Here is a 22,454-nt window from a genome sequence, read left to right as displayed (position 1 = left end):
TTTAATAAATCCGGCAAGGCGCGTCCAGCAAAGTAAGAAATACGCTCGCTTCCGAGTTCCAACGACTTTCGACGCTTTTTCGATGAACCACCATAGTAGCTCATCGTTTATCCTAGTCGCTAACATTTTCATATTTCTTTGATTTCTTTTCACGTCGGTTGTTCTCATGCAGTCACTGTGACAGAGCTTGGGCTTCCTGACTTCCTCCTCCCTCCTTTTCTCCCCTCTGGAACTTGCCAAAATGAAGGCCTCGGTAGGCCCAATTCCGAACGCTTTCCAAACCTACCTGAGAACCTTCGTTTTCGACCACGCTACGGTGCGACCACTAGGCCGTTCAATCTGTTCCAATTGCTTGACGAGGCAACGAAGATTCTCTCACAATCTCAATTCTTCTCGTCGGAAACTGCTACATCGCTCCTACAGCACTAATGTGTCCCGCGCCCCCAGCTTGCAGCTGCCCGCGCGGGGTCACCGACTGCAACACCAACACCAGAAGAGACAGCTTGCTGCCGTCGCCAACTTGGCCAAACACGGCCCTTTGGAAGAATACGACGACCGCGTCCATTCGAGGAAACTGCGCGACGATGAGCATCAGAGAAGTGAGTCGGTTGCCTCGGTCGCTCGTCCCCAGCTAATCCTTCTGCAGCTCTGGTCGAACACCTTCAAGATCTCCACGACAGCTTAATAGACTACCAACCCCCCAAAGTCGTCCATCCTAGCATCGACGACCTCCAGCCCCAAAAGAAATCCCTCTTTGGCTCTCTGTTCAGTGCCAACAAGAAAAAGAAGGTCATCAATGAGATCCCGGCTGAACTACCCAAAGGTCTCTACATGTATGGAGATGTGGGATCCGGCAAGACCATGTTGATGGATTTATTCTACGACACCCTCCCTCCAAACCAGACCTCCAAAACCCGCATTCACTTCCACAACTTCATGCAAGATGTCCACAAACGACTTCATAAGATTCGCATGCAACACGGCAGCGAGTTCGATGCCGTCCCCTTTGTCGCAGCCGACATTGCCGAAACTTCCCAGATCCTGTGCTTCGACGAATTTCAATGTACAGACGTCGCGGACGCCATGATTCTACGCCGCCTCCTCGAATCCCTCATGTCCCACGGCGTCGTCCTGGTCACCACCTCCAACCGACACCCGGATGACCTTTACAAGAACGGCATCCAACGCCAATCCTTCATTCCCTGCATCAACCTCCTCAAGAAACAATTACGTGTTATAAACCTCGACTCCTCCACCGATTATAGAAAATTGCCCCGCCCTCCGTCAGGCGTATACCACCACCCTCTCGACCGCGCCGCTGTCTCCCACGCCAACAAATGGTTCTCCTTCCTTGGCGACCCCGAAAAGGATCCGCCGCACCCCACAACTATCACGGTATGGGGCCGCGACGTCTCCATCCCACTGGTTTCCGGGCGTGCTGCACGATTCACCTTCAACGAACTCATCGGACGAGCCACAGGAGCCGCCGACTACATCGAGATGATGCGGAGTTTCGACGCCTTCATCGTCACGGACGTCCCTGGCATGACACACCGCGAGCGCGACTGGGCTCGGCGCTTCATAACCTTCATCGACGCGGTTTATGAATCACAGGCGAAACTTGTACTGACGACGGCGGTCCCACTGTCGCAACTCTTCCTTTCGCGCACCGAGCTTGACGAAAGCCTTGAGAGCGTAAATCGAAAAGTCAAAACGAATCCAGAGTCTGCAAGCTCCGATGAGAAGAAAGTCGCCGCCGAATCGAAGCAGAGTGAGAGCGATACCCAGGAGGGTGAGGGCCATGATGTCGACGATGTCATGCGGAATCTCATGGACGACCTGGGTATGAGCATGAGTATGCTCAAGCAGAGTAGTTTGTTCTCCGGCGATGAGGAGCGCTTTGCCTTTGCACGAGCCTTGTCCCGCCTTACGGAGATGGGGAGTCAAGAGTGGGTGGAGAGAGGGCTGGGGTTGGAGAAGAAGGGCGGGCTCGGGGAGCGGGATTCTTGGCAGCGCGTCAGGAGCCGCTGGAGAGAGGATAGTTTGTGAGATGTCTGATGATTATCAGATAGGAGAGGGAAACAATGACTGTCAATACTTTCGCGATCAGCCTACGGATCTAAGCGTATAGTTTGAAGTGCCAGAAAGAAGTATGTCCCGCGCTTGCGGGAACATGGAGATGAAATACATCTAGAGATTTAGATAGATACATGAATGACCACCCACGATATTAGAGACACCTAGATGGTCCTCCTGCAGAACCTACCTACTTAACACCCACACACCTCAAGAAAACACCCCGTTCCCTCTCCCCAACAATCCCCTTGACAACCTCCGCCATGGTCTCGACCTCGACGATCCTACCCCTTCCGTTCTCCGACTCCTCATGCACGAACCCCCATCTGCACCGACGGTCTGCTCCGTCATCAGTCGAATCATATCTCACCTGAAAGGCCTGCCAGTTCAAGTCCTTCAGCTCGCGCACGTGCGCGTCGACCAGGCGCGACGCACCGCTGAAGATCAGGATGCCCGGATACCCCGGTTTCGTGATGCCGGAGATCGATTGGTGCGTGTTGGGTGTTGATGTTGATAGTGATAGTGATGGGTTGGCAGATCCGTGCAGCGTTGGGTTGATGGCGAGTTTCCGCTTCGACGTCGCGAGAAGATGGTGCAGCCAGATGATTACTGTTTTCGATGATGATGGTGGATCTTGGGTTTCGAGTTGCATGTTTGTCCCAGAGGTGGTGCTGTCAATCCCGGTCTCGGATCCAGTAGGAGTCCTCAATCCATGCTCCTGCCCACCGTAGATCTCAGCATTAGACTCATTGTAACTTCGCAAGCATCACGTAGAAGTAAAGAAACGACCAGCGGATCAGGGGCACACGAACACGAACGACGCCCTCAAACGCACCAACAACCCGATCGAGACATTCCTCGCCCTCCACCAGCCCCAACTCACGCATCGCACACCTCATCCGTTCGCGCACATCGTTCCTCGTGCCATCACACGCGGAGATTACGCTTGGAAGCCCGCTGCCGGGATACGTGTCCGGGAGCCGGAGTTGTAGTTCTCCCGACGAGGCTGAGGTTGAGGTTTTGAAGCGTACTTCGCGGCTCTGGCACATCCAGGTCACGCTGGATGGGTACATGGCGTCGAGGAGCGAGAGCTCGGCGTCGAGGCGTGAGGCGACGTCCTCCTCTGTCGAAGCCATGTTGGTTCAGTAATTCGTCTAAAATTTATTTGGCGTCCACGGTTTCTTTGTTCATTCTGTAGCGAAGTATTCGATAGGGCTGATCTTCGATGACGTCAAAATATACACGGAGGGCTAACTACTCACAAGGAAGGACGGGAGTGCTCTACGAGGCGAATATCATGGGGTTTCCATCGTCGTTTAGCCGAAGGTGAGCAGCTGAAGAAAAGCGAGTATGTCTATGTTGGAGGCGGGTATCTTTAATCATTCATAAAGTATATACATGTTGAAACGAAATGTTCGTGACAGACCATATTCCATGAAACCACCACCGCCGATGGCATCAAGGTTAAACAAATGCCCTTACTTACTATGCTGGTCTGCATGGCAATTTCCGCTTATGGCTATTTGTCATACCGAGGCTCCTATAACCGACCTTGACAATCAGAAGTGCGGGCATCCCAAAGTGTGGCAGCATTGTCGCGAAAGACTCTGTTGATCAATCCTTGGTCGGCATTGCACCAGTCCAAGACGACTTGTACAAATGGTTCAATGTTGACGCCTGAGTATCGTGTATGCGGCCAGTCAGTCCCAAAGACGACTTTCTCGCCGTTTGCAACCGTGAGCAGCATTCTCGCGATGGGCTCTAACTGCGAGACATCCTCGCAGAGTCGGTAGTGAGCTGATATCTTGACGTATGTCCTGCTATATTCAAGCAGCCGTGCCAATGAGGATATGTCGGCGAGTATGCGAGCATACCGTTCTTGTTCATCCTCTTCGTTTGCGTATAGAGTCGGTGGGAGCGAAGGGCAGCCGAAATGGTCTAAGCAGACCTTGATCCGCAGCGGTGGTAGAATCCTCTCCAGCATACCCACACACGAAAGGGAGATGTACAGTTGTAAGACCCAATCCAGCGGCCGGATGAGATGCGCGTATCGTCTCAGCAACAGTTCCAGCTCTCGTTCGCTGTTGATCTTCTTCTCCACCGATTGGAAATTCACACGCACACCCCGCACACCAAGATGATGCCATTTCCGCAGCGTCGAGAGGTTTGTCGTCAGCGGATCAAAGGCCACGACCCCCCGTGCATTGTCTGGTCCGCGTGCACGTAGTGCGTCGAGCAGACACGAGTTGTCGTTTCCATAGACTGACGGTTGAACAAGGACGATTTTGTCGATTCCTAGCTCTGCTTCACGCTCCAAGGCTTGCGGGAGGAGATGCGACGGTGGTATATATCGGGCGTCTGCCACAAAAGGATATCGCTCTGCGTCGATGATGTGCATATGGCTGTCCCATGACCCTTTGGGTATTTGGGGGAATGTGCATGTCTTGCTCTTGCTCCATGTTGGTGTCTCTGTTATACTACCCCTTTCAACATCCATGTTGAAACGTATCTTTGGAGGATGCAAGAGGATATTGAGTGATATCGATGTTCTTCGCGCCGGCGTGAAATACTGATGCTAGGTGAAGTCCGAATCCAATGAAGCCTCGTCACCAATGTCTTGGGTCGATCTGTCAGGCAATCTTGGTCTTCATGGGCATTTGTATCTTGAGAGATCCAGCGGACTCGGGCCGAAGTCCATATATATCCTCTCTAAGTAGGCAGTATTCCTATCGACAACCTCGTACCTAAGTACCTTTCCGGCTGCAGAATTCGCCCCATCAGAGAGACCATTGAGTGGACACTCAAGCTGTCTTATCCCCACGGCAAGAGCTCCAGAATTGCTGTGTGGGGGAGAGATCATATGCGGGAGTTTTCCTCTTGGTCGGTAAATACTTATCCACCTCTTTAGCCATGGAGAATCTCCCCCTCGGAAGTTTACCGAGACTGCCATTTACTACCACTTTGGCCATCAAACCCATCTGGCTCACGGAAGTTGGCCGAAATGTCCAGCCAATCCGCCGTCTTGGCCATCAATAGCGCATCGCTCCGAAAAGCGATGGAGTCGCGAGGAATATCTCGCAAGGCTGTATGTTTCCAGGTGTTGCTAGATATGCTGAAGAGAAAACGCAAGTCTGTTGTTTTCTCACGTGTGGAAGTGCAGACAAGGTTCAGTCCCGGTCGGCATTCAGATGCCGATGTTTGCTCAGCTCGGTCAACTTCCGTGAGGAATCTCTTTCCTGTGGCCGTAGCAAGCAGGGTAGGATTCAACTGATCTGATCTCCTATGTCCAACGCTTTTCTCGGTTTTGAGTTTACCCTCGTCACGAGAAAATCATTCCCCAGTACGCTCCCCACATGGAGTGATGATTTCTCTGCATTTTCCTACCTACTTTGCTCCGTGTATTATGGGGAAATATATATTGGGACATGAATCCTCCTGGAGCGGTTGATCGCCAGGACCAATTCGACACCATCAAATCCTTACCCTTGAAGCCTGTGGCTCTTCATAATGTCTCGCTTCAACGCCTACTACATTTTCGCCATCATTGTCATTGCGTGCGGTAGTATCCCAAAAGGTTCGTACATCTTGAACAACGATGATAACCCATTCCATTTGATTTCCCAAGATCGCCATGATCCCCTCTTCCTTCTATTCCGCTGTCTTATTGATACCACTACAGTCTAACTCGTGTCTTTTAATCATTTTAGGCTATGACGAAGGCGGCTTCAGCGCATCCGTAGGACTGAAGTCTTTCCAGAACGACTACAATATAAATCCAGCCAAATGGAAGAATGACCCTCAAGGTCTGGCAAACCGAAAGGCCAATATCTCGTCATTTGGCGTCCTAGGCGCAGCTTTCGGAGCAATGTTCTGCAATGTTCTGACCGATAGACTTGGCCGATTGCGATGCTGGCAGATGTTCATCTCAATCTGGGCTTGTGGCTTGTTGATGCAGGTCTTCTCTACTGGAATCTACGGATTCATCCTCTTCGCGAGACTCTTTAGTGGTTTTGGTGCTGGCGGCTTAACCGTCGTCGCTCCGCTTTACCTCTCAGAGATCGCCCCGGCTAAGAGTCGTGGAATGGTCGTCAGTATTTACATGGTCATCTTACTTTCGATATTGACTCTCGGTACGTGTCATACTTGTTGGAACCATTTCTTGGCTATTAAATCTAGCAAGCAACGACTAACATGTCATCCAGGCTTCTTCATAAACTACGCCGCCAACCTTCATATGGCTCCAACCCGAATGCAATACCGCCTCGTGCAAGCGATCCCACTAATCCCATGCGGCCTCGCATTTATCGGATCCTTCTTCCTCGTCGACACTCCACGGTGGCTTGCATCTGAGGACCGTGCCGAAGAAGCCATGCAAGCCCTGACCAAGCTCCGTGGTCGCAGTCACGAGGCCGATCCGGCTAAAGACGACAACGAAAAGACCCGAGAGATCCGCCTCGAGTACGCCGAGATCTTAAACCAGTGTCAAGCCAAGGAGCAGCAGCTCAAGGGCTCTTCCTTCTGGACCATCGTAAAGGATATCGCACGAAATCCTTCCTATCGTGAGCGTTTCTTCCTTGGCGCTATCATGCAGACCATCGCCCAGTGGTCTGGTGGGAATGGAATCACCTACTACATCCCGCAGGTATGTCACTGATCTGTTCCCATGTGTTGTCACTGTCCTCTTCTGTTCTTTCATCAGACTCGAAATCATACACACTTTAATCCCACAGGGATGGCCAAAAATTCATAACTGATGTCTAAACCCCAGATCTTCGAATACGCGGGTGTCAAAGGCTCTAACACGAGTCTGATCACCTCCGGCGCCTACGGTATTGTCAAGCTCGTCTTCACTATGGTATTCACGTGGGGCCTAGTCGATAAAATCGGGCGACGGCGGTGTATGCTGACCGGCCTGTTCCTCCAATGCATCACACACATCTACATGTCGATCTACATGGCACTGTGGAAAGGCAGCGACAACAAATCCGCCTCAGACGCGGCCATCGCCTCGGTCTTCATCTACGCCGTCGGCTGGTCCATCGGCCTGTGCACCGTGCAGTACCTGTACAGCACGGAGATCTACCCAACGCGGATCAGGAGTGTCTGCTACGCAACCAACATGTCGCTGCACTGGTTCTTCCAATTCGCCGTCGTGCGCGTCACACCAAACATGTTCGTCAGTCTGGATATCTACGGCGCTTATATATTCTGGGCCATGGTGTGTGCCGTCGGCTTTGTGATCTTGGGATTGTGGGCGCCCGAGACAAAAGGTATTCCGATGGAGATGATGGAGGAGTTGTTCTCCGGGAGGTGGTTCATGGGCTGGCGGGCAAGGGAGCGCTTGGATCGAAAATATCCTCATGGTGCGCATGACGTGGAGGTCATGGCCAAGGTTGAGGGTGTTGATGTCCGTCAAGTTGAGAAGGCGTAGATAGTAAGTCGAAAAGGAAGCTGAATGTTACTTGTCGCCATTCGAATTACTATACCACCCCGAGTTGATCAAATACAATACTTCTTAATCATCGTTCTGCTGGAACAGGCGTGATATATACAAATCTTCCCGTACATCACCAGGTCTCATGTCCACACAATCATGTAGGGCGGTCAAGCGTGAAACAATGCCTGCCTGGATGTTGACATACATCTAGGGATTGACACTCCTAGCTAGTGAGTCATAGTTTTGCAACCTGAAGCCCCTTCATTCGAATGTTCCGGTAATGCAGAAAGAGTCAAATCGGTTGCCGCCTAAAGGGCCCTGAGCTACCCAAATATCAAAAAAAAGACATCGTTCAACAAAACATTCAGGATTTTTCCGCCGACAGTTCTTCTCTGGAGCATCGACAATGTGAGAAGAATCGATTGCCAACAAAGCTCCTCCATCATTCAAATGACATGCGCAACAGAAATGCGGTAGAGAATGTTAGGACGAAAAGACAATACCCCATCGGAGCATATGTCACAACTATAAGGACGGACCAGTTGCATGCCCCTTCTTCAGATCACCAGTTTTCCTCCAACGCGCCAACTTGAACGCTGATCGGCTCCAACGTCGAAAATGCTTCAAAAATGCTTGGATCGACCTGAACATCCGAGAAGTCAAACTCTGGCAGTCCGTACGACGCCGCGGACGGACTCGTTTGAAAGGCAGGGCCAGCGAGAAATGCGCTTTGATCTTGGACATAATCGGCCGGGACACTCGTCCCCTGGATTTCATGGTTAGGGTATTTCGGCCCAGCGGGGTGGGCCTTGAGCTCTAATTTCGACAATTCCTTCTTGAGAAGTGCAAGCGCTTGTTGGAGGACCGGAGCCTGTTCTTTGGCTCGTTCCAGCGCGCCAACGCAGTAGTGCAGTCTCTTTGAGACTTGTGCGTTGGATTCGCCAGAGGCTTGAATCTGCAGGAGGAAAATTGAGGCTGCCGTATACACGCTGTACAAGAGAGACAGGATGACTCGGCTTTCGCCGAATGTGCGGCAGAACAAGTCGTACTGTTCCAGTCCGTGGTTAACTTGTTAATCCATAGCAACACTCACTAGATCACGAACGACTTACAATAAATACAATAGCATTCGCTGATGCAATGCATTTTCTCAGATAGTCCGCCTCCAACCCGTAACCTACTTGGACCGAAGTGGAGCCAAAGACCATAGGACGATAAAGCAGAATCGAGAAAGTGTGGAAGAGGCAATTCATGGTATTGATGTGACTTGGAGGAGCAAAGGGCGGTAGGGAAACAGGATCGATCCTCAGATGTTCGGGTAGATCCTGCCACCAGACACTGAGTGCATGTCCTTGATCCTCAACGCATTGTTGTCGCTCGGTGTCGATATGGTCTTGTTCGCGATCATACATGTGTAGGAGGATTTGGTGAAAAATGACGGATAATCTGCACATCTGCGTGAAACATGATGTCGCATGTGATTTCGTGGGCGGATAGCCTTGTCCAGCGGGGTAGGACAATCCATGGGGAATCCAAATTTCGTCTTCCGACGAGTCGTCGAGGAGTTTTTGCGGTGGTGAGATTTTGGTGTGTCGTAAGGAGGGTGACCGGCCTAGGTAGAGGCTTATACTGAGGCGGTTGGTTAGTTGGTGGACGGAAAACGGGACCATATTTGAGTCAGTCATCATCTTTAGAAACGACCTACATTTTGTCCCAAAAGTAACAACTCCAAAAGAGTCGATTCCTGATTTCCAAATCTTCTTCTGTCAAATGAGTTTGGGTAGTGTAGATCTCGTTGTCAACGCATATACTGAAAGAGTTAGCTTACCGGCCAAACTTGAATGACTTGAGTGACGGAGATGATATCTCGTATGACTGAGGATAAATAGTGGAAGGTGGTGTGGATTGTGTACAAAGGTCAGTCTTACCCCATATCCTGAATATATCTAAAAGCCATTCCACTATACAGCCATGCCTGAGTAGCGTTCCCAGCACCACATTCTTGGGCGCTCAGAACGAGCAGAGTTTGGACGAGTGGAACAGTACCTTTTCCTGCTTTTAACTCCTCAAACAAAAGAGTTCGTGCATGCCTGGAGAATAATCGACCTTGATCATAAGGCTCGAGAAGGGGGGCGATGGCAGGATCTCGTTGACACCAACGTGTGGAGTGTGCAAGTATTGCATTCAACAAAGTGTGTGAATAATATGGACCCAAGACCTGCATGTCTCGAGTGAAAGCCGGACGGTAAATGAAATTGAATAGTGGCTGTATCCAACACCAATGGTTGTCGAGTAGGGATTTGAAAGGTTCAGGTGTTGCAGCAAGTAATTCCATTGACCTTTGCTTTTCTGCATTTTCAACCAGTCGTTCTCTACGACTGTCAACCTGAGTTGAGGCTTGCGATTTTGGGAATGCAGCCGAATCATGGCCAGTAACGAGCTCAAAGAAACTCGTCGAACTTTGATATGCAATAGTGTCCCTCGAAGTTGGCCTGGCCCCATCCAGTGATGGAACCCAGGGTGAAGTTTCCGATCTGGACAACGTCGACGGAGATTGAGTTGACTGTGATCCTGCCAACGCCTTTTCGAGCTCCTGAATGCGTGCTTCTAGTTTTTGGGTATAAGATATGGTAGGTGGCAAATGATATATGCAAGGTTCATTGCGAGCAATACACCGACCACATTTTGGCTTCTCCCCCGCGCATTTCACCTTGCGTCTCCTGCAGGCCTCGCACGAGAACGCACTCTTCTTCGTCTTCTTGACTTCGGATGGTCCATTTGCCATGATTTGATCACGTGAGAAACAAGAACTCAAATGAAAGAGATGGACAACATGTGATACGATCCGTATCGCTGAAAACCATGATCCTGAAATTAAGTCGCAAGTCAATGCCCAATCTCTAAGAATACAGCCGCCAAACTAGCATGGCCATTTCGTGGTACAATTTGTTCTTAGTCGTGGCCGATGGAGAAAGAGCCTGCTCTGATTATCGCCGGTTGTAGTTTCATGGATCACATTCACTTCCTAGATTAATGCACAAACTTCCTGGTTAGAGGAGATCAACGAATGAATTAGTACTCATGGAGTGACAGAGTGGCGGACATGGCTCAAGAACATGATGAAGCTCATCCATCTTGGCATCACATTGAAACTCAAAACCTGATTGAGACTGCTAACCGCGCTGCTTTGCATAACGAAATCACGCTGCTGCATTAAAGATCACGTGCAGGATATATCACCGCCATACACAAGCACTGTACGGGAAACCAGGCCCTATGAATGGTGGCCTAGGTCGGGCGGCATTGATGTGAGCTTAGGGCAATGAATTGATCCAGTATATACGTAGAGCATATTCCTTGGGTGAGAAAAGGGCATCACTGAAGACCGAGCCCAGCACTCCTAGTTTAATCTTCATACTATCAATGCTTCGTGTTGATTGCGAAAGTACTTTCAAAACGCGTATTCCTTTACGATTATTAGATTTGGTCTATGAATCTATATCGCGCTGCTATTGTCTATCTACCATTCCTAAAGCTGCATTCTACGTCCCGCCCCGTGTTACCTCAAATGAATCGTCTAATACCACTAGGCAGAATTCACAGTCTCTGCGGTCCTCAATGCCTCTCGTTCATTGCCTTCAGCTCCGGATCTCTACCTTTCCAAATCGCTCTTCAGGCTGTCCAAGTACCTCGCAGCCTGGGCCGAGTATCTATACTTTCGTCTGATCATCGGTCCATATTTGTAGGAAAAGATGGGAAAAGGGACGCATGCTAAAGCGATGAAACAAGGCAGCGACGAAGTCCACCGAGTTCCAAGCTTACCACACATTTGGATTGGGAAGAGTGGGACGACGATACCGAAGGTAGACCGCATCATCGTGATCGTGTTCGCTGCCATGACAGAGGCAGCGTACATTACGTATGAGTCGATTGTAAGCCATCGTTAGTCGTTAGTGATCGGAGATTGTCTTCTATCGTTGAGACTTCCGAATACTAACACATAATTCACACAAGACATGACGATGAGCAGAAAACCTATTCCGGAGGCAACTCCCTGCCAAGTATAGGAACGATGCAGTGTATAGTGGGGTCGTGATGGCGGCGAACCATGCAAGACCAATAACTCCGACAATTTCCCCAGATATGGCTGTCGGGAGCTGAGCGTCTCTGGCGGTGAAAAGCCTCCAGTCTCTTTATGAATACGAGAATAGCGCCTGTTGTCAAAGATGATGATCATGACGCCAATAAACATACCGACCAGCAGTCTAAGGAATGCCACGTCAGCAAACTCTGCGTTCCAGCTGTGACCTTGTTGGAACAGAATCGGGTATGAAGCGAAGCAGACGTACAAGCTCCCGTAGGCAACGGATGTGTATATCTACTTTAGAGGTCTGCAAAATGAGCTTACCGATCCGAAGGAAGAACCTACCGTTAGAAGCAGGACTATAGGCTCCCTGAACAAGAGCGCCCAAGGCAGAATTAGTGACTTTTGGATCATTTTGCGGACAGTTACAGTGCTGTCCACGTCCATCTTGGTCATGTATGCTTTCCCAGTGACAGCTTAAGGTCTGAACCCAAGAGAAGTCTTACGGATGTTCTTGGATGAACAAAGTGACATCGTACACTTGGTTGTGATGCATAATGTACAGATCGTCTATCCGGCCATGCCGAGCAACCTCTGCAAGGCTGTAATTTCGTAGCCTCGCGGCCCAGACAAGTGCTGTGGCTTGTTGTACTTGTGGCAGCTGTGGCTGTTGTGGGTCAGGTTGAGCGGCGGGAGAGCACTACCCGTTGTAGATGGGGGACTTTTGCCCAATCGAACTTGTAACATTTATCGTTCATAATCACTTTTAGTGAAGCCCCTGGCTGGAAAGTAGTCATCTTCCCCACGATCGGCATGTCCGTTTGCTGCACCGTTCGGACATCCAGTTGCGAGCGATTGTCACCATCCGCAGAAATGATCGTGACCCAAGCGTTTGTTAGTGCTGGTACCTCGTAGGCAAAACTGTGCTCGGTACGGCTTCAAGTTGACGTACGGTTCCTGGCCAGCCCCAGTATGCCCGACTGAGAGTCGAAATTCGCCCGCTTAGAGTTGTGGAGAGATAATCGGTCGAATTATGGTTGGTCAGGGAACCCCTCACAGAAAGACTGGGTTTATGGCTTAAATCGATCTCTCTCCATCGATCGACCTGATCCATCATCGTACCTCGCGTCCTCTTCCGTTCTCTCTCACAGTCTGCAGTCGGTCGAAGTCTGACAATATGAGTCCTTAGTAGCCACCACAAACTCACGGTGAATAATCTTCCAAGGTGTCCATCCACTGTAGATACGTCGTCATCTTCAAACTCTGGATGATGTGCCTACGAGGAATTGTTGGTCATTGACCAAGCCCTGGCCGGGACAGTTGCGACCTTTGAAGAATGAAGTCATAACGCTTAGAAGTTCACGTCCGAGACTCTTTCAATGGGCAAACACCAGCTGTTGCTCTGAGGGCTCCCAATGAGGTGACTGGTTCACATCCACCGATGACCCGGATTTGCATTGAGGTCAAAAGCACTGACTAGAGTTGATACGGCTGGTACAAGGTCAGCGTCCACTTCTCCCAGGGTGAGAGTGAGTCGATGGGGGATCGTGATGACCTGGGGAAGCAACTCTACCGGCAGAGGTGGTAGACGTGTTATGCAGGATTGGCTTGACTTCGATTACTGGGTAGTAGATTGTCAAGCGCTTCGACGTTTGGTATTTCAAGTCCGTAGTATCGATCATAAGACTACATACCAGGAAGATGCACCGTGACTCCACGACTACATGGCCATTCTGTCCAACCTTGATGACGCCTTTAGCTGCAATTACTACAATATATGAAGCTGTAGTGTGAGGGACCGGGACGCATTAACAATCCGAGAGATGTCCTGCGCAACTATGAACTTTCTCCCAAACCTCACTAACCCATCCCTTGGCTCGCAGATATGAATAGTCGCGTGGATCAATAGGACAATTTTACGGGGTCGCGAAGCCCCTAGTCGTTCTCCGGTGACAACCGTGGGGTATTTCCCTCGAGACACACACACGCTTAGGTGAATTATCCCTGCATTTTATAAGCCGGTTGCCGGTGTATCTTTGTTGCTTAAACACCAATACTTTGGAAGCGATCGTCTAACCCACTTTTCAGAAACTCCTCGAGTTAAGGATCTAAGAAAGCAAAGTGGAAAGTGGAAAGTGAAAAGTGAAAAGTGAAAAGTGAGAACTACTTCAAAAAATATGAGTGCTGCTACCGTCTACAAAAATGATGGCAGTGGGCGCTTGCACCAGCGGGTCGCCATTGTTACCGGCTCGTCCTCTGGTCTAGGGCGTGGAATTGCACTGGCACTTGCCCGTGAAGGCGCAGTCGTGGTCTGCTCAGATCGTGTTGCCGAAGCACGTCAGGATGGGTTCGAAGAGGACAAGCACATTCCTACGCACGAGGTCATTAACAACAACGGTGGTAAAGCCGTTTTTCAAATATGCGATCTACTGATCGTGGCAGAAATTGGGGCCCTCATCGAGGCTGCGGTCAAGGTATGGTCAGCCCTCTGATGTGGCACTTTTGATCGCAGCTTCAGTCAAATTAACAAACAATGCTAGATGTTCAACAAACTTGACATCCTCGTCAACAACGCAGGCTTGTGGATGCCCTTACGGGATTTTGTGGAAGAGACCGAGGAGCAGTGGGACGCCATGTTTGCCATCAATGCTAAAGGCACGGCGACCGCGATGCGTGCCGCCATCAAGCAGTTTCTCAAGCAGCCTATTGACGAGGTTTCCGGGTCGAGAGGCCGGATCGTCAACATCTCCTCTGCTGCTGGCGGCATCACGGCCATCCGTCGGGAGGCGACATATGCTGCGAGTAAAGCAGCGGTAGCAATGCTGGTCCAGAACGTCGGAATAGACCACGCCAAGGACTGTATCAACGTCAATGGAGTGTGTCCAGGTGTCGTCAGGAGTGGTGCCGCCAGTATCAACTTTCAGAACCCCGCTATCATCGCTGAGATGCAGAAGGGCACACCGTGGCCGAGACTGGGAGAGCCGTCGGACATTGCCAAAGCGGTGGTATTCTTTTGCAGCGATGACGCGCAGTGGATCACCGGCCAGAACCTGGCAGTAGACGGCGGCTTCACAATTGGCATCCCGTTGTAGTGGGCAGCATTCCCGACAAAATCTACATTGTAGGATAACTTAGTTACATGGTAAATAAATAGGTCTACTTGTGCGTAGAGCCCTGATAAAGACTCGCCTGCAATATCTGCAGCAACGATGTGCATCGTGTAATGACTCCATTTGTGGAGCACTTAGATGGTGGAAAGTTAGTTGGCTCACAAGATAAATTGTTCCGAACGAAGAAGTCCCGCACAGCCAAAGAACGGAATAGTTGGTCGCATTATCTTTTTTTGCAAAACATTAGACCACCATTTCCCTAATCGTGCAGGCTTCATACAACTCTTCTCTTCGCACCCTCTCTGCATAACCAAATCAAGTCAAGTAACGATAATGGCAGGACTCGGACTACGCGGGTGAGCAGAATATTGGAGATCTTGATTCATTCGTAGCCTAACCATTGGAAGGGCTGCTCTTATCACCGGAGCAGGTGGTGCTCTCGGTCGGGCAATTACTCTGCAATTTGCGCGCGATGGTGTGCGACGTATCGCTGCTTTGGATCTTTCAGATAAAGGATTGACGGAAACGGCTGAGGCCTTGAAATCTGAAGTCCCAAACGTGGAATTTTTGCCGATATCGGTCGACATAGGCGATGAGGAGCAGGTCATTCGTGCTTTTGGGTCGACCGTGAGTAAGTTTGGGAGGATCGACTACGCGATCAACAATGCGGCAATTGCTGCTCCCTTCCTACCAACAGGCGAGACAACGATTGCGGACTTTGAAAGGGTCCAGAGAGTCAATCTCAGGGGAACGTGGCTCTGTGAAAGGGAAGCGCTGAAACAAATGGTGAACCAAGAACCCCTGGAGGCGCTGTAAGTCACAGCCCCCTGTTCATCATCAAGCAAGATCATTACACGCAGGGCAGTCACTGCTTTTGGATTGTCCAAACGCCAAGCTTACTTATCTTCAGGAAAGGCAGAGTACCTGCCAGAGGTTCTATCGTGGTCGTCTCGTCTCTTCTCGGCATCCGAGCCATACCTCTTGATGGGCTCTACACCATCTCCAAGCACGGTTAGTTCTTTTGTTGGGTCGCACTGCACGCGATCCGTTCAGCAACAGCTGATCGTGCTTTATTAGGTATCATTGGTATGGTGAGGACTGATGCCCTCGACTATGCAACGAAAGGCATTCGAATCAATGCTGTGTGTCCAGGGCAAGTTGCAATCCATATCTCCGTGATATAAGCCTCACTTTGCGAGAGTTCTTCCTGACCAATTTCCATATTCCAGCTTTATCGATACCCCATTGGTCACACCCGTGATACGAACACTACTCGGTCCACAAATTGACAGGACTCCAATGGGCCGATTGGCGAACCCGGAAGAGATCGCTGACGCCGTGGTCTATTTGGCAAGTGACAGGGCTAGCTATATCACGGGCTCAGTGCTGTCGGTAAGTCTGACACTCAGGAGCCCTCGAGCCGATGCTGATCCTCAGTTTAGGTAGATGGAGGATACAGTGCACAGTGAAAAGTCCATGAACCGGATCCTCCAGCTTACTTTTTAAATGTATTGCCACCCAGTGGACAGAAAGAATACGATGACACCAAAATTTATATACTTCTGCTTAAGTTCAGATTCATGACACCGTCTGATGTCCATACTACTATTTTATGCGTGGCTGATATAACTCTACTTGCAGCGAAATGTTCGGCACCAAGCCCTAGTTCGCATTACCCGCGCTGTATTGGGGTATAGATATAAGAGTACTAGTTAGCCACCCTTTTAGGGCTGCCCAGCACCTCTCTTTCGGCATGCGGCCATATAGCTTAGTTATATATAAAGTGGCTCTCCCCTCAAAGAGCCTCATGCAAGTCGTTCAACCTCTTCTATATAATCGTGTTCTAGCCTCCAAAACGATTTTGAACATTTAGGGCCATGCATTCTCTTGGTACTGATTCACAGTTCTCCCGATCAAAGTAAATTCGTGCTGAATAGGAGATGAAGGTAGTCCCATGACCATAGCTTTAGGCTTTGGCATATCGCGTACTATCTATCTCTCAACTCCTCTTATCAATTATCGTGACATATCGCAGCATTCACGTGTCGGACTACCGATAGCGTCGGCCAAGGGTTCTACCTGGCAGATCGGTTAGACTCGCATCAGATCTTCCGAAGGCGATCTGCCCGTGAGAGACCGAAGTGACAGTCTTTTTCGCTAGAATTGAGTCGGCGGTGCAAATGTGAGAAATTGGAATAAACTGCCACGTCCAAAACTAGAATGCGACCAACTGATTCACTCCCAAAGTGACTATGGCACTTTTTACAGGCAACGTTTTTGTCGTTACAGGCGCCGCCTCTGGAATGAGCCTAGCAAATGCGAAACTTATCTATGCTCGAGGTGCTTGCTTGTCACTCACAGACATTGGAAGTCTGGAAGTCGCTGTCTTGGAGATGCTAGGCTCAACCGAAACTCTAAACAACAGCAAAGTTCTCATTTTAAGGTCGACATCAGGAGTGGTGAGCAGGTAGATGGGATGGCATGAAGAATTGCAGCAAGCCACGAACGCTTGATCCCGTAGATCTTGAAGCATATTTTTGGCGACGAGCGGCCGGCGCTGTAATATCCGACCTTGCGTATAGCCTCTAAATTTGTTCCCGTGGAAAAGATTTATGATCACTCCACGCGATTGTCTCGACAATTCGAAGTTTGCCGCCAATGTTTTCATGCTCAACACAGAGTGATTTGAATATCTTGCTACTGGCTGACTGACCTGCATTCGGATAGACGACTGGTGGCATCACCATGGAACCGAAAATCAGCCCGGTCCCCTGCCGGGGTAACTATTTTTGTGACGCCAGAAAACTGCCCGAGAAAGACCTACACGAATTTCCCGGCCGGCAGTGGGGAACAAGGACACACGACATATCCCCCTTATTGTCCCCAGATCTTGAAGACGTTAGCCCACAAGCTTCATTATTACTTCCAGAGATTCGCCATTGACGTCCTCTGTCTTATTGACGAACGATTTTCTTGCTCAACACAATTCTGAAAAGCCCCTGGGGAACCTCACAATGGCCGGCACAGCAATCTTGTCGAAGCCCTACCTCTGGGCATTGGTCGCCTTTGTTGCTTTTCTCGTGTACCGTGTATTGCAGGTCGGCAAACGTGATCCTCGCATGCCACCAGGCCCACCCACCATCCCCGTCCTCGGAAACGCTCATCAAATCCCCCGTACCGGCCTCTACAAACAGTACGTGATGGCATCTTCCCTCCTGAAGCATAAACCAGTGTTGTTGACCAGCCTGCGCACTTAAGATTTCGAGAATGGGCCAAAGAATACGGTCCTGTCTTTAGTCTCAAACTTGGACCATCCAACATCGTGGTTCTATGCGACCGAAAGGCCATTCACAAACTCCTGGTCGAAAAGGGCGCAATATACTCCGATCGCCCAGAGACCTATGTCGGGCACTTGCTGACAAAGGGTGATCATCTGGCGATCTCTCAAATGGACCCTCTTTGGAGAGAAAAAAGAAAAGTCATTGCGCATAATTTTTCCCCGAAATCGCTCGATGAGAAACATTTCCGGGTTCAGGAAGCAGAGTGAGGAACTCATTCAACCTGGAAATAAGTCCCAAACTAGAACTATTCTCCTTAGAGCCACAGTTCTGATGAACAACCTCTTGACGAATTCCGAGGACTTCTACCGCCAGATCAGACGCTACACAGCGTCTGTAGCGAGCTCGATTACTTACGGTTATCGTGGCTCTACTCCAGACTCTTTCTGGGCTCAGGTAGGTAATTTGTTCTACGCTTGGCTTTAGATATTGAGATTAATCCTACAGGGCGTTTATGATGTTATGGACAAGGTAAACAGAGATTCTCGGCTGAATGTCCCAAATCGCTAAATTTGAGCAGTGGACCGCGGCCATGGAGCCGGGAGCGAATCCACCAGTCGACGAGTTCAGGTTTCTTCAATGGGCACCAGCCTCTCTAGCATTCTGGAAACGTCGGGCGATTGATGCCGGCTCAGTCATGGACAGTGTTTGGGGTGAGGCACGCCGTAGGATCGACGAGAGACGTGCTAAAGGCGAACGACGAAATTGCATCATTGACAATCTTCTCGATGAGTATGATAAAAAAGGAATGCCGTTCTCGAAGCACGGGTTTGACAATTTAATGGGGGAGGTGGTGGAAGGAGGTGCAGATACAACCGCAGCCCAGCTTCTCACATTGATTCTCGCTTTTGGCCTCTACCCGGAAGTTCAGAAAAAGGCCCATGCCGAGATCGACGCTGTTTGTGGCACTCAAAGAGCTCCTCTATGGTCTGACTTTGAAAACTTGCCGTACATTAATTCAATTATAAAGGAGGGTATGAGGTGGCGCCCAGTGTAAGTCTTCTGAATGTGCTTCAAGATGATATGAGCTGACTATCGTATCTCTAAAGGGCTGTTACTGCACTGCCGCATCGAGCACGAGAAGGTCAGTGAACAACGAAGTATCCTCTAAACAATGTTCCCAGAGCTGAAAAGTTTACAGATAATTTCTACGAAGGTTTCTTTATCCCCAAGAACACAACCGTCTTTTTACCCACATGGGCAATCCATCATTCCGCAGATATCTACCCTGATCCAGAAAACTTTAATCCGGACCGATACCTTGATCATCACAGACTAGCGAGTGATTATGCTGGAAGCCCTGATTGGGCGAAGCGAGATAAGTTTCTACTTTTTACCTAGAAAGGCGATATGTACACTAACTTCGTCTTTACATCATTACAATTATGGTGCGGGTCGGCGTGTTTGCCCAGGCATGCATCTTGCGGAGCGGAATATGTGGCGTATTGCTGCAAAATTGCTCTGGGCCTTTGAATTCTCGGAATATGTGGACTCCAAAACTGGGATCAAGAGCCCTTTAGATCCTAACGCATATAACCCAGGCATTCTCCAAGCCCCGTTGCCTTTCAAGATTGCTATAAAGCCCCGGAGCAAGGAGCATGTTCGGCGCATTGACCAAGAGATGTCAGATGCAATGGACTTCTTGAAACAATATAACTGAACGATTTATGTCCACATATTTGTAAGGATTGAGCCAGGATGGATAGTATAAGCTAGTTCTGCTTCTATCGAGTCATCGTACACTTTAGTCAGGCGCAAAAATTTCTAGAGGCCGAGCTTGTGTGACATGTACTACTTGGCGCGACGAGTGGTAGATTATTCAAATACCGGCCACATTTGCTGTCTGTTTATATCCTTGTGATCTTTGACATATGTCGCATACTAAACTTTCAAGGCGAAGTCCAGCATCCCTGGACTTTTGAATCCAGCTCGTCCCGCAATAGCAGGCTAATCAGTCGGCAAAGAACAGTCATCGGCCAACGTGGGGCCTGGATTATGCCTCCTTGCTAGCGCTCTGCAGAGTTCGAAGTACGCCGGCACCCCCAATAAGGCCGGCAATTCTGTAACAATATTCTTCTTCATCAATGTTTGGTCTTGGACTGGGCCTCTTTCTCGATGCCACGCAGTTCGTGGGAAGTTGGTTTCTTTCATTGAAAGGAATGCTTCCGTTGACGGGGATGGTTAGTGGTGCTCAGACGTCTTTCCATCCACGATCAGAGCCAAAGGTCCTACTATTGCCTTCTTCACCTACTTTATTTGAACTGTCCTTACACAGCTCCGGTACCCAGAGCCTTCGCAAGCATTGGTTGGGTGTTCTATCTCGTATTTATTGCTTGTGTCTTCGTTACATCTACCGTGTTGTAAATGTGGATGCCGGAGACCAGTGGCCTCACGTTGGAGGAGATGGGTAAGCTTGTTGGAGATGAGGTTGTCACTCACTTTGCGCAAGATGGAAACGGCCTCGTTGAGGTGGACTCTATAGGCCGAATTCAAGCAGAAGGTTGCCGGGATAAAGATTGAAGGCGCCGCCTCACTGAAAACTGAAAAGTGGTTAGCACCGCGATGTACGAAACTGGTGGCCAGGACACACTGAATAGCGAAACCCTCAAGGGACCGAAAGGACCAGTGGCAGATATAAAAGCAATACGCGAGTGCGAGTGCGAGTGCAAGTGTGAGAGGATGGTGGGGGGGGGATCTATATGTTCATCCAATATTGCTCAGACCAGGAGCTAGATGCAGTAGCGAAGATATTGGTCAGCGATAGAGAATTGTAAAATGCACTCATTCAACTCATTGTCAGCCTTGCATTTGAGAATTGTATAATGCACTCCAGAGAATATGATCTCAGTCATCGTTACTAGTATAGGCATACTTCACTTATGGGGAGGGCAAGGTATTCGCCCGTGCTACTTCCAAAACAAGCTGCTGACCTGCTCAGGGTCAACAACCTGGTACTCCCTCTGGGCAGCGCTGATTTTATTACTCCCGCCTTCAGATTCAATCTTATTATCAACAGTTCTCGTGAGCAAACGGTAGTGTGAGCAGATGCAACGATGGCTAGATTGATTTCGTTGTTTGGCTAGTAGTGTTTTTGCTACTTTTGCCGCCCCTACATGCGAATGTCATACAAGCGTTTCTTGTTATTTAGAGGCCCCCTTGGACCAGCTTGAGCCCCGTTATATGCCATGGAATGACAAACTCGGCATAATAGTCCTTGAGGGCATCAATACAGGCGTTAAATGTCGGTTCTTTCTCAAAGTCCTCGTGATGAGCCTGCAGGTCGTTAGTTAGTCATAATCAACGAATGGTCATACATACATCTACCGACTTCCAGTTGATGAAAAGTAGCTGATCTTGAGGATTTTCTAGGAGCGGGCCGATAAAGTGCCCATCGCAGCCAGGGTCGTTGTCTAGGATGGGAGTCACAATTTTCTGGAATTGCGAATAGTATCCGTTCACACCACCTTCAACGACCTTTGTTAGCGCGACCTCGATCGCAGGTGATTCCAGTATCTTTGACAAGTGTGCCTTGTCGTTAAGCCCCAGCGACTTGATTGATGCATGGTTCTGCCAATGAATCTTCCTTCCGTTCATCGCGGGTTGGATAACTTTGTGAAACTCGGTATAATCAGAGCTGGTAAAGAACGCATGGCTGGCGTCCAAATTCTCCCATAAGAATAGAGCAACTTGGGTGTGGCGGTCTTCATGCTTCCTCCCTCTCCACACTCCTTGTAGTCCCTTTGCCCTGTTCTTGATGTATCAGCGGTCTCGTCGGAGCCTCTCATCAGTTCAGTGCAGACCTTTGTATTATACCAAATGCCGGAGCCAGGTCTTTATTGATCTCATTATCGGTATGGACTGGTCGGTGAGGGACCAGCACTAGTTGTATGACTCGCGATTCGCCTGCCATTGTACTTCAACAGTGCCTGACATAAGAGCTCTGGTCGAACTGTCCCCGCTTTGTAGGAATAGCTCGTTAAAGTACAGATGACATGAAAGCTCTCAAGGAACGATATCCTCGTAAGTTTGGAATTTACCAATTGAAGTGGTTGAGCACCCTCCACATTTCGACCGCTACAAAGTCTCTAAATCTCCTGAAATTGGTCCGCCCCACTCGCACCGGGATGCTAGACGAGTCCCGGTGCGAAGACGTGGTGGAGCGTGGGGAAATCCCGTCAATTTTCGGCTTCAAATTCGCAAGGGAGGAGGCACTGTTCTGGCAAGCTTAGAACCTGTTGATGGCAGGCAAGGAACGGGCTCATTCTAAAAGTTGCTGTTCCTTTTCATTTCAAGTCGCAATGGGACTATGAGCGGCATTCTTGGGAACAAACGAACTTCCACATCTAGCTGGAAGATATTCACTGGCACCTCCCCCTTCAAGCTTCCGACTCGGCAGTGCGCCATGCCAA

General features: G+C 49.6%; 9 protein-coding genes across 9 annotated transcripts; 5 read left to right on the top strand and 4 right to left on the bottom strand.

Moving 5' to 3' along the window:
- Window positions 1-241: 241 nt before the first annotated feature.
- On the top strand, window positions 242-2,049 carry LTR84_006810 (uncharacterized protein; the record flags this gene model as incomplete). The annotated part of the gene is made up of 2 exons (XM_064850368.1): window positions 242-599; window positions 647-2,049. 2 exons carry the CDS (start codon window positions 242-244, stop codon window positions 2,047-2,049), a joined length of 1,761 nt encoding a protein of 586 aa, XP_064702850.1.
- Window positions 2,050-2,266: 217 nt separating this feature from the next.
- Window positions 2,267-3,212, bottom strand: LTR84_006809 (uncharacterized protein; the record flags this gene model as incomplete). Its single annotated transcript, XM_064850367.1, has 2 exons — window positions 2,267-2,794; window positions 2,847-3,212. 2 exons carry the CDS (start codon window positions 3,210-3,212, stop codon window positions 2,267-2,269), a joined length of 894 nt encoding a protein of 297 aa, XP_064702849.1.
- Window positions 3,213-3,616: 404 nt separating this feature from the next.
- LTR84_006808 (uncharacterized protein) lies at window positions 3,617-4,573 on the bottom strand (the record flags this gene model as incomplete). Its single annotated transcript, XM_064850366.1, has 1 exon — window positions 3,617-4,573. The coding sequence occupies one exon, from the start codon at window positions 4,571-4,573 to the stop codon at window positions 3,617-3,619; it is 957 nt and encodes a 318-aa protein (XP_064702848.1).
- A 3,502-nt stretch (window positions 4,574-8,075) lies between these two features.
- On the bottom strand, window positions 8,076-9,446 carry LTR84_006807 (uncharacterized protein; the record flags this gene model as incomplete). The annotated part of the gene is made up of 4 exons (XM_064850365.1): window positions 8,076-8,561; window positions 8,626-9,142; window positions 9,219-9,323; window positions 9,442-9,446. The coding sequence occupies 4 exons, from the start codon at window positions 9,444-9,446 to the stop codon at window positions 8,076-8,078; spliced, it is 1,113 nt and encodes a 370-aa protein (XP_064702847.1).
- Window positions 9,447-13,774: 4,328 nt separating this feature from the next.
- LTR84_006806 (uncharacterized protein) lies at window positions 13,775-14,689 on the top strand (the record flags this gene model as incomplete). Its single annotated transcript, XM_064850364.1, has 2 exons — window positions 13,775-14,071; window positions 14,138-14,689. The coding sequence occupies 2 exons, from the start codon at window positions 13,775-13,777 to the stop codon at window positions 14,687-14,689; spliced, it is 849 nt and encodes a 282-aa protein (XP_064702846.1).
- Window positions 14,690-15,040: 351 nt separating this feature from the next.
- LTR84_006805 (uncharacterized protein) lies at window positions 15,041-16,153 on the top strand (the record flags this gene model as incomplete). Its single annotated transcript, XM_064850363.1, has 3 exons — window positions 15,041-15,063; window positions 15,115-15,519; window positions 15,937-16,153. 3 exons carry the CDS (start codon window positions 15,041-15,043, stop codon window positions 16,151-16,153), a joined length of 645 nt encoding a protein of 214 aa, XP_064702845.1.
- Window positions 16,154-17,721: 1,568 nt separating this feature from the next.
- Window positions 17,722-19,386, top strand: LTR84_006804 (uncharacterized protein; the record flags this gene model as incomplete). Its single annotated transcript, XM_064850362.1, has 7 exons — window positions 17,722-17,900; window positions 17,966-18,250; window positions 18,306-18,441; window positions 18,493-18,516; window positions 18,566-19,038; window positions 19,095-19,129; window positions 19,187-19,386. 7 exons carry the CDS (start codon window positions 17,722-17,724, stop codon window positions 19,384-19,386), a joined length of 1,332 nt encoding a protein of 443 aa, XP_064702844.1.
- Window positions 19,387-19,459: 73 nt separating this feature from the next.
- On the top strand, window positions 19,460-19,705 carry LTR84_006803 (uncharacterized protein; the record flags this gene model as incomplete). The annotated part of the gene is made up of 1 exon (XM_064850361.1): window positions 19,460-19,705. The coding sequence occupies one exon, from the start codon at window positions 19,460-19,462 to the stop codon at window positions 19,703-19,705; it is 246 nt and encodes an 81-aa protein (XP_064702843.1).
- A 1,484-nt stretch (window positions 19,706-21,189) lies between these two features.
- On the bottom strand, window positions 21,190-21,955 carry LTR84_006802 (uncharacterized protein; the record flags this gene model as incomplete). The annotated part of the gene is made up of 3 exons (XM_064850360.1): window positions 21,190-21,318; window positions 21,364-21,790; window positions 21,846-21,955. 3 exons carry the CDS (start codon window positions 21,953-21,955, stop codon window positions 21,190-21,192), a joined length of 666 nt encoding a protein of 221 aa, XP_064702842.1.
- Between the last annotated feature and the right edge of the window lie 499 nt (window positions 21,956-22,454).

The sequence above is a fragment of the Exophiala bonariae genome (genome assembly GCF_035927105.1).
Source record: "Exophiala bonariae strain CCFEE 5792 chromosome Unknown scaffold_26, whole genome shotgun sequence".
Classification (NCBI taxonomy): domain Eukaryota; kingdom Fungi; phylum Ascomycota; class Eurotiomycetes; order Chaetothyriales; family Herpotrichiellaceae; genus Exophiala; species Exophiala bonariae.
Note: the sequence above shows the minus strand (reverse complement) of the source record. Positions and strands in the feature narration are given on the sequence as shown.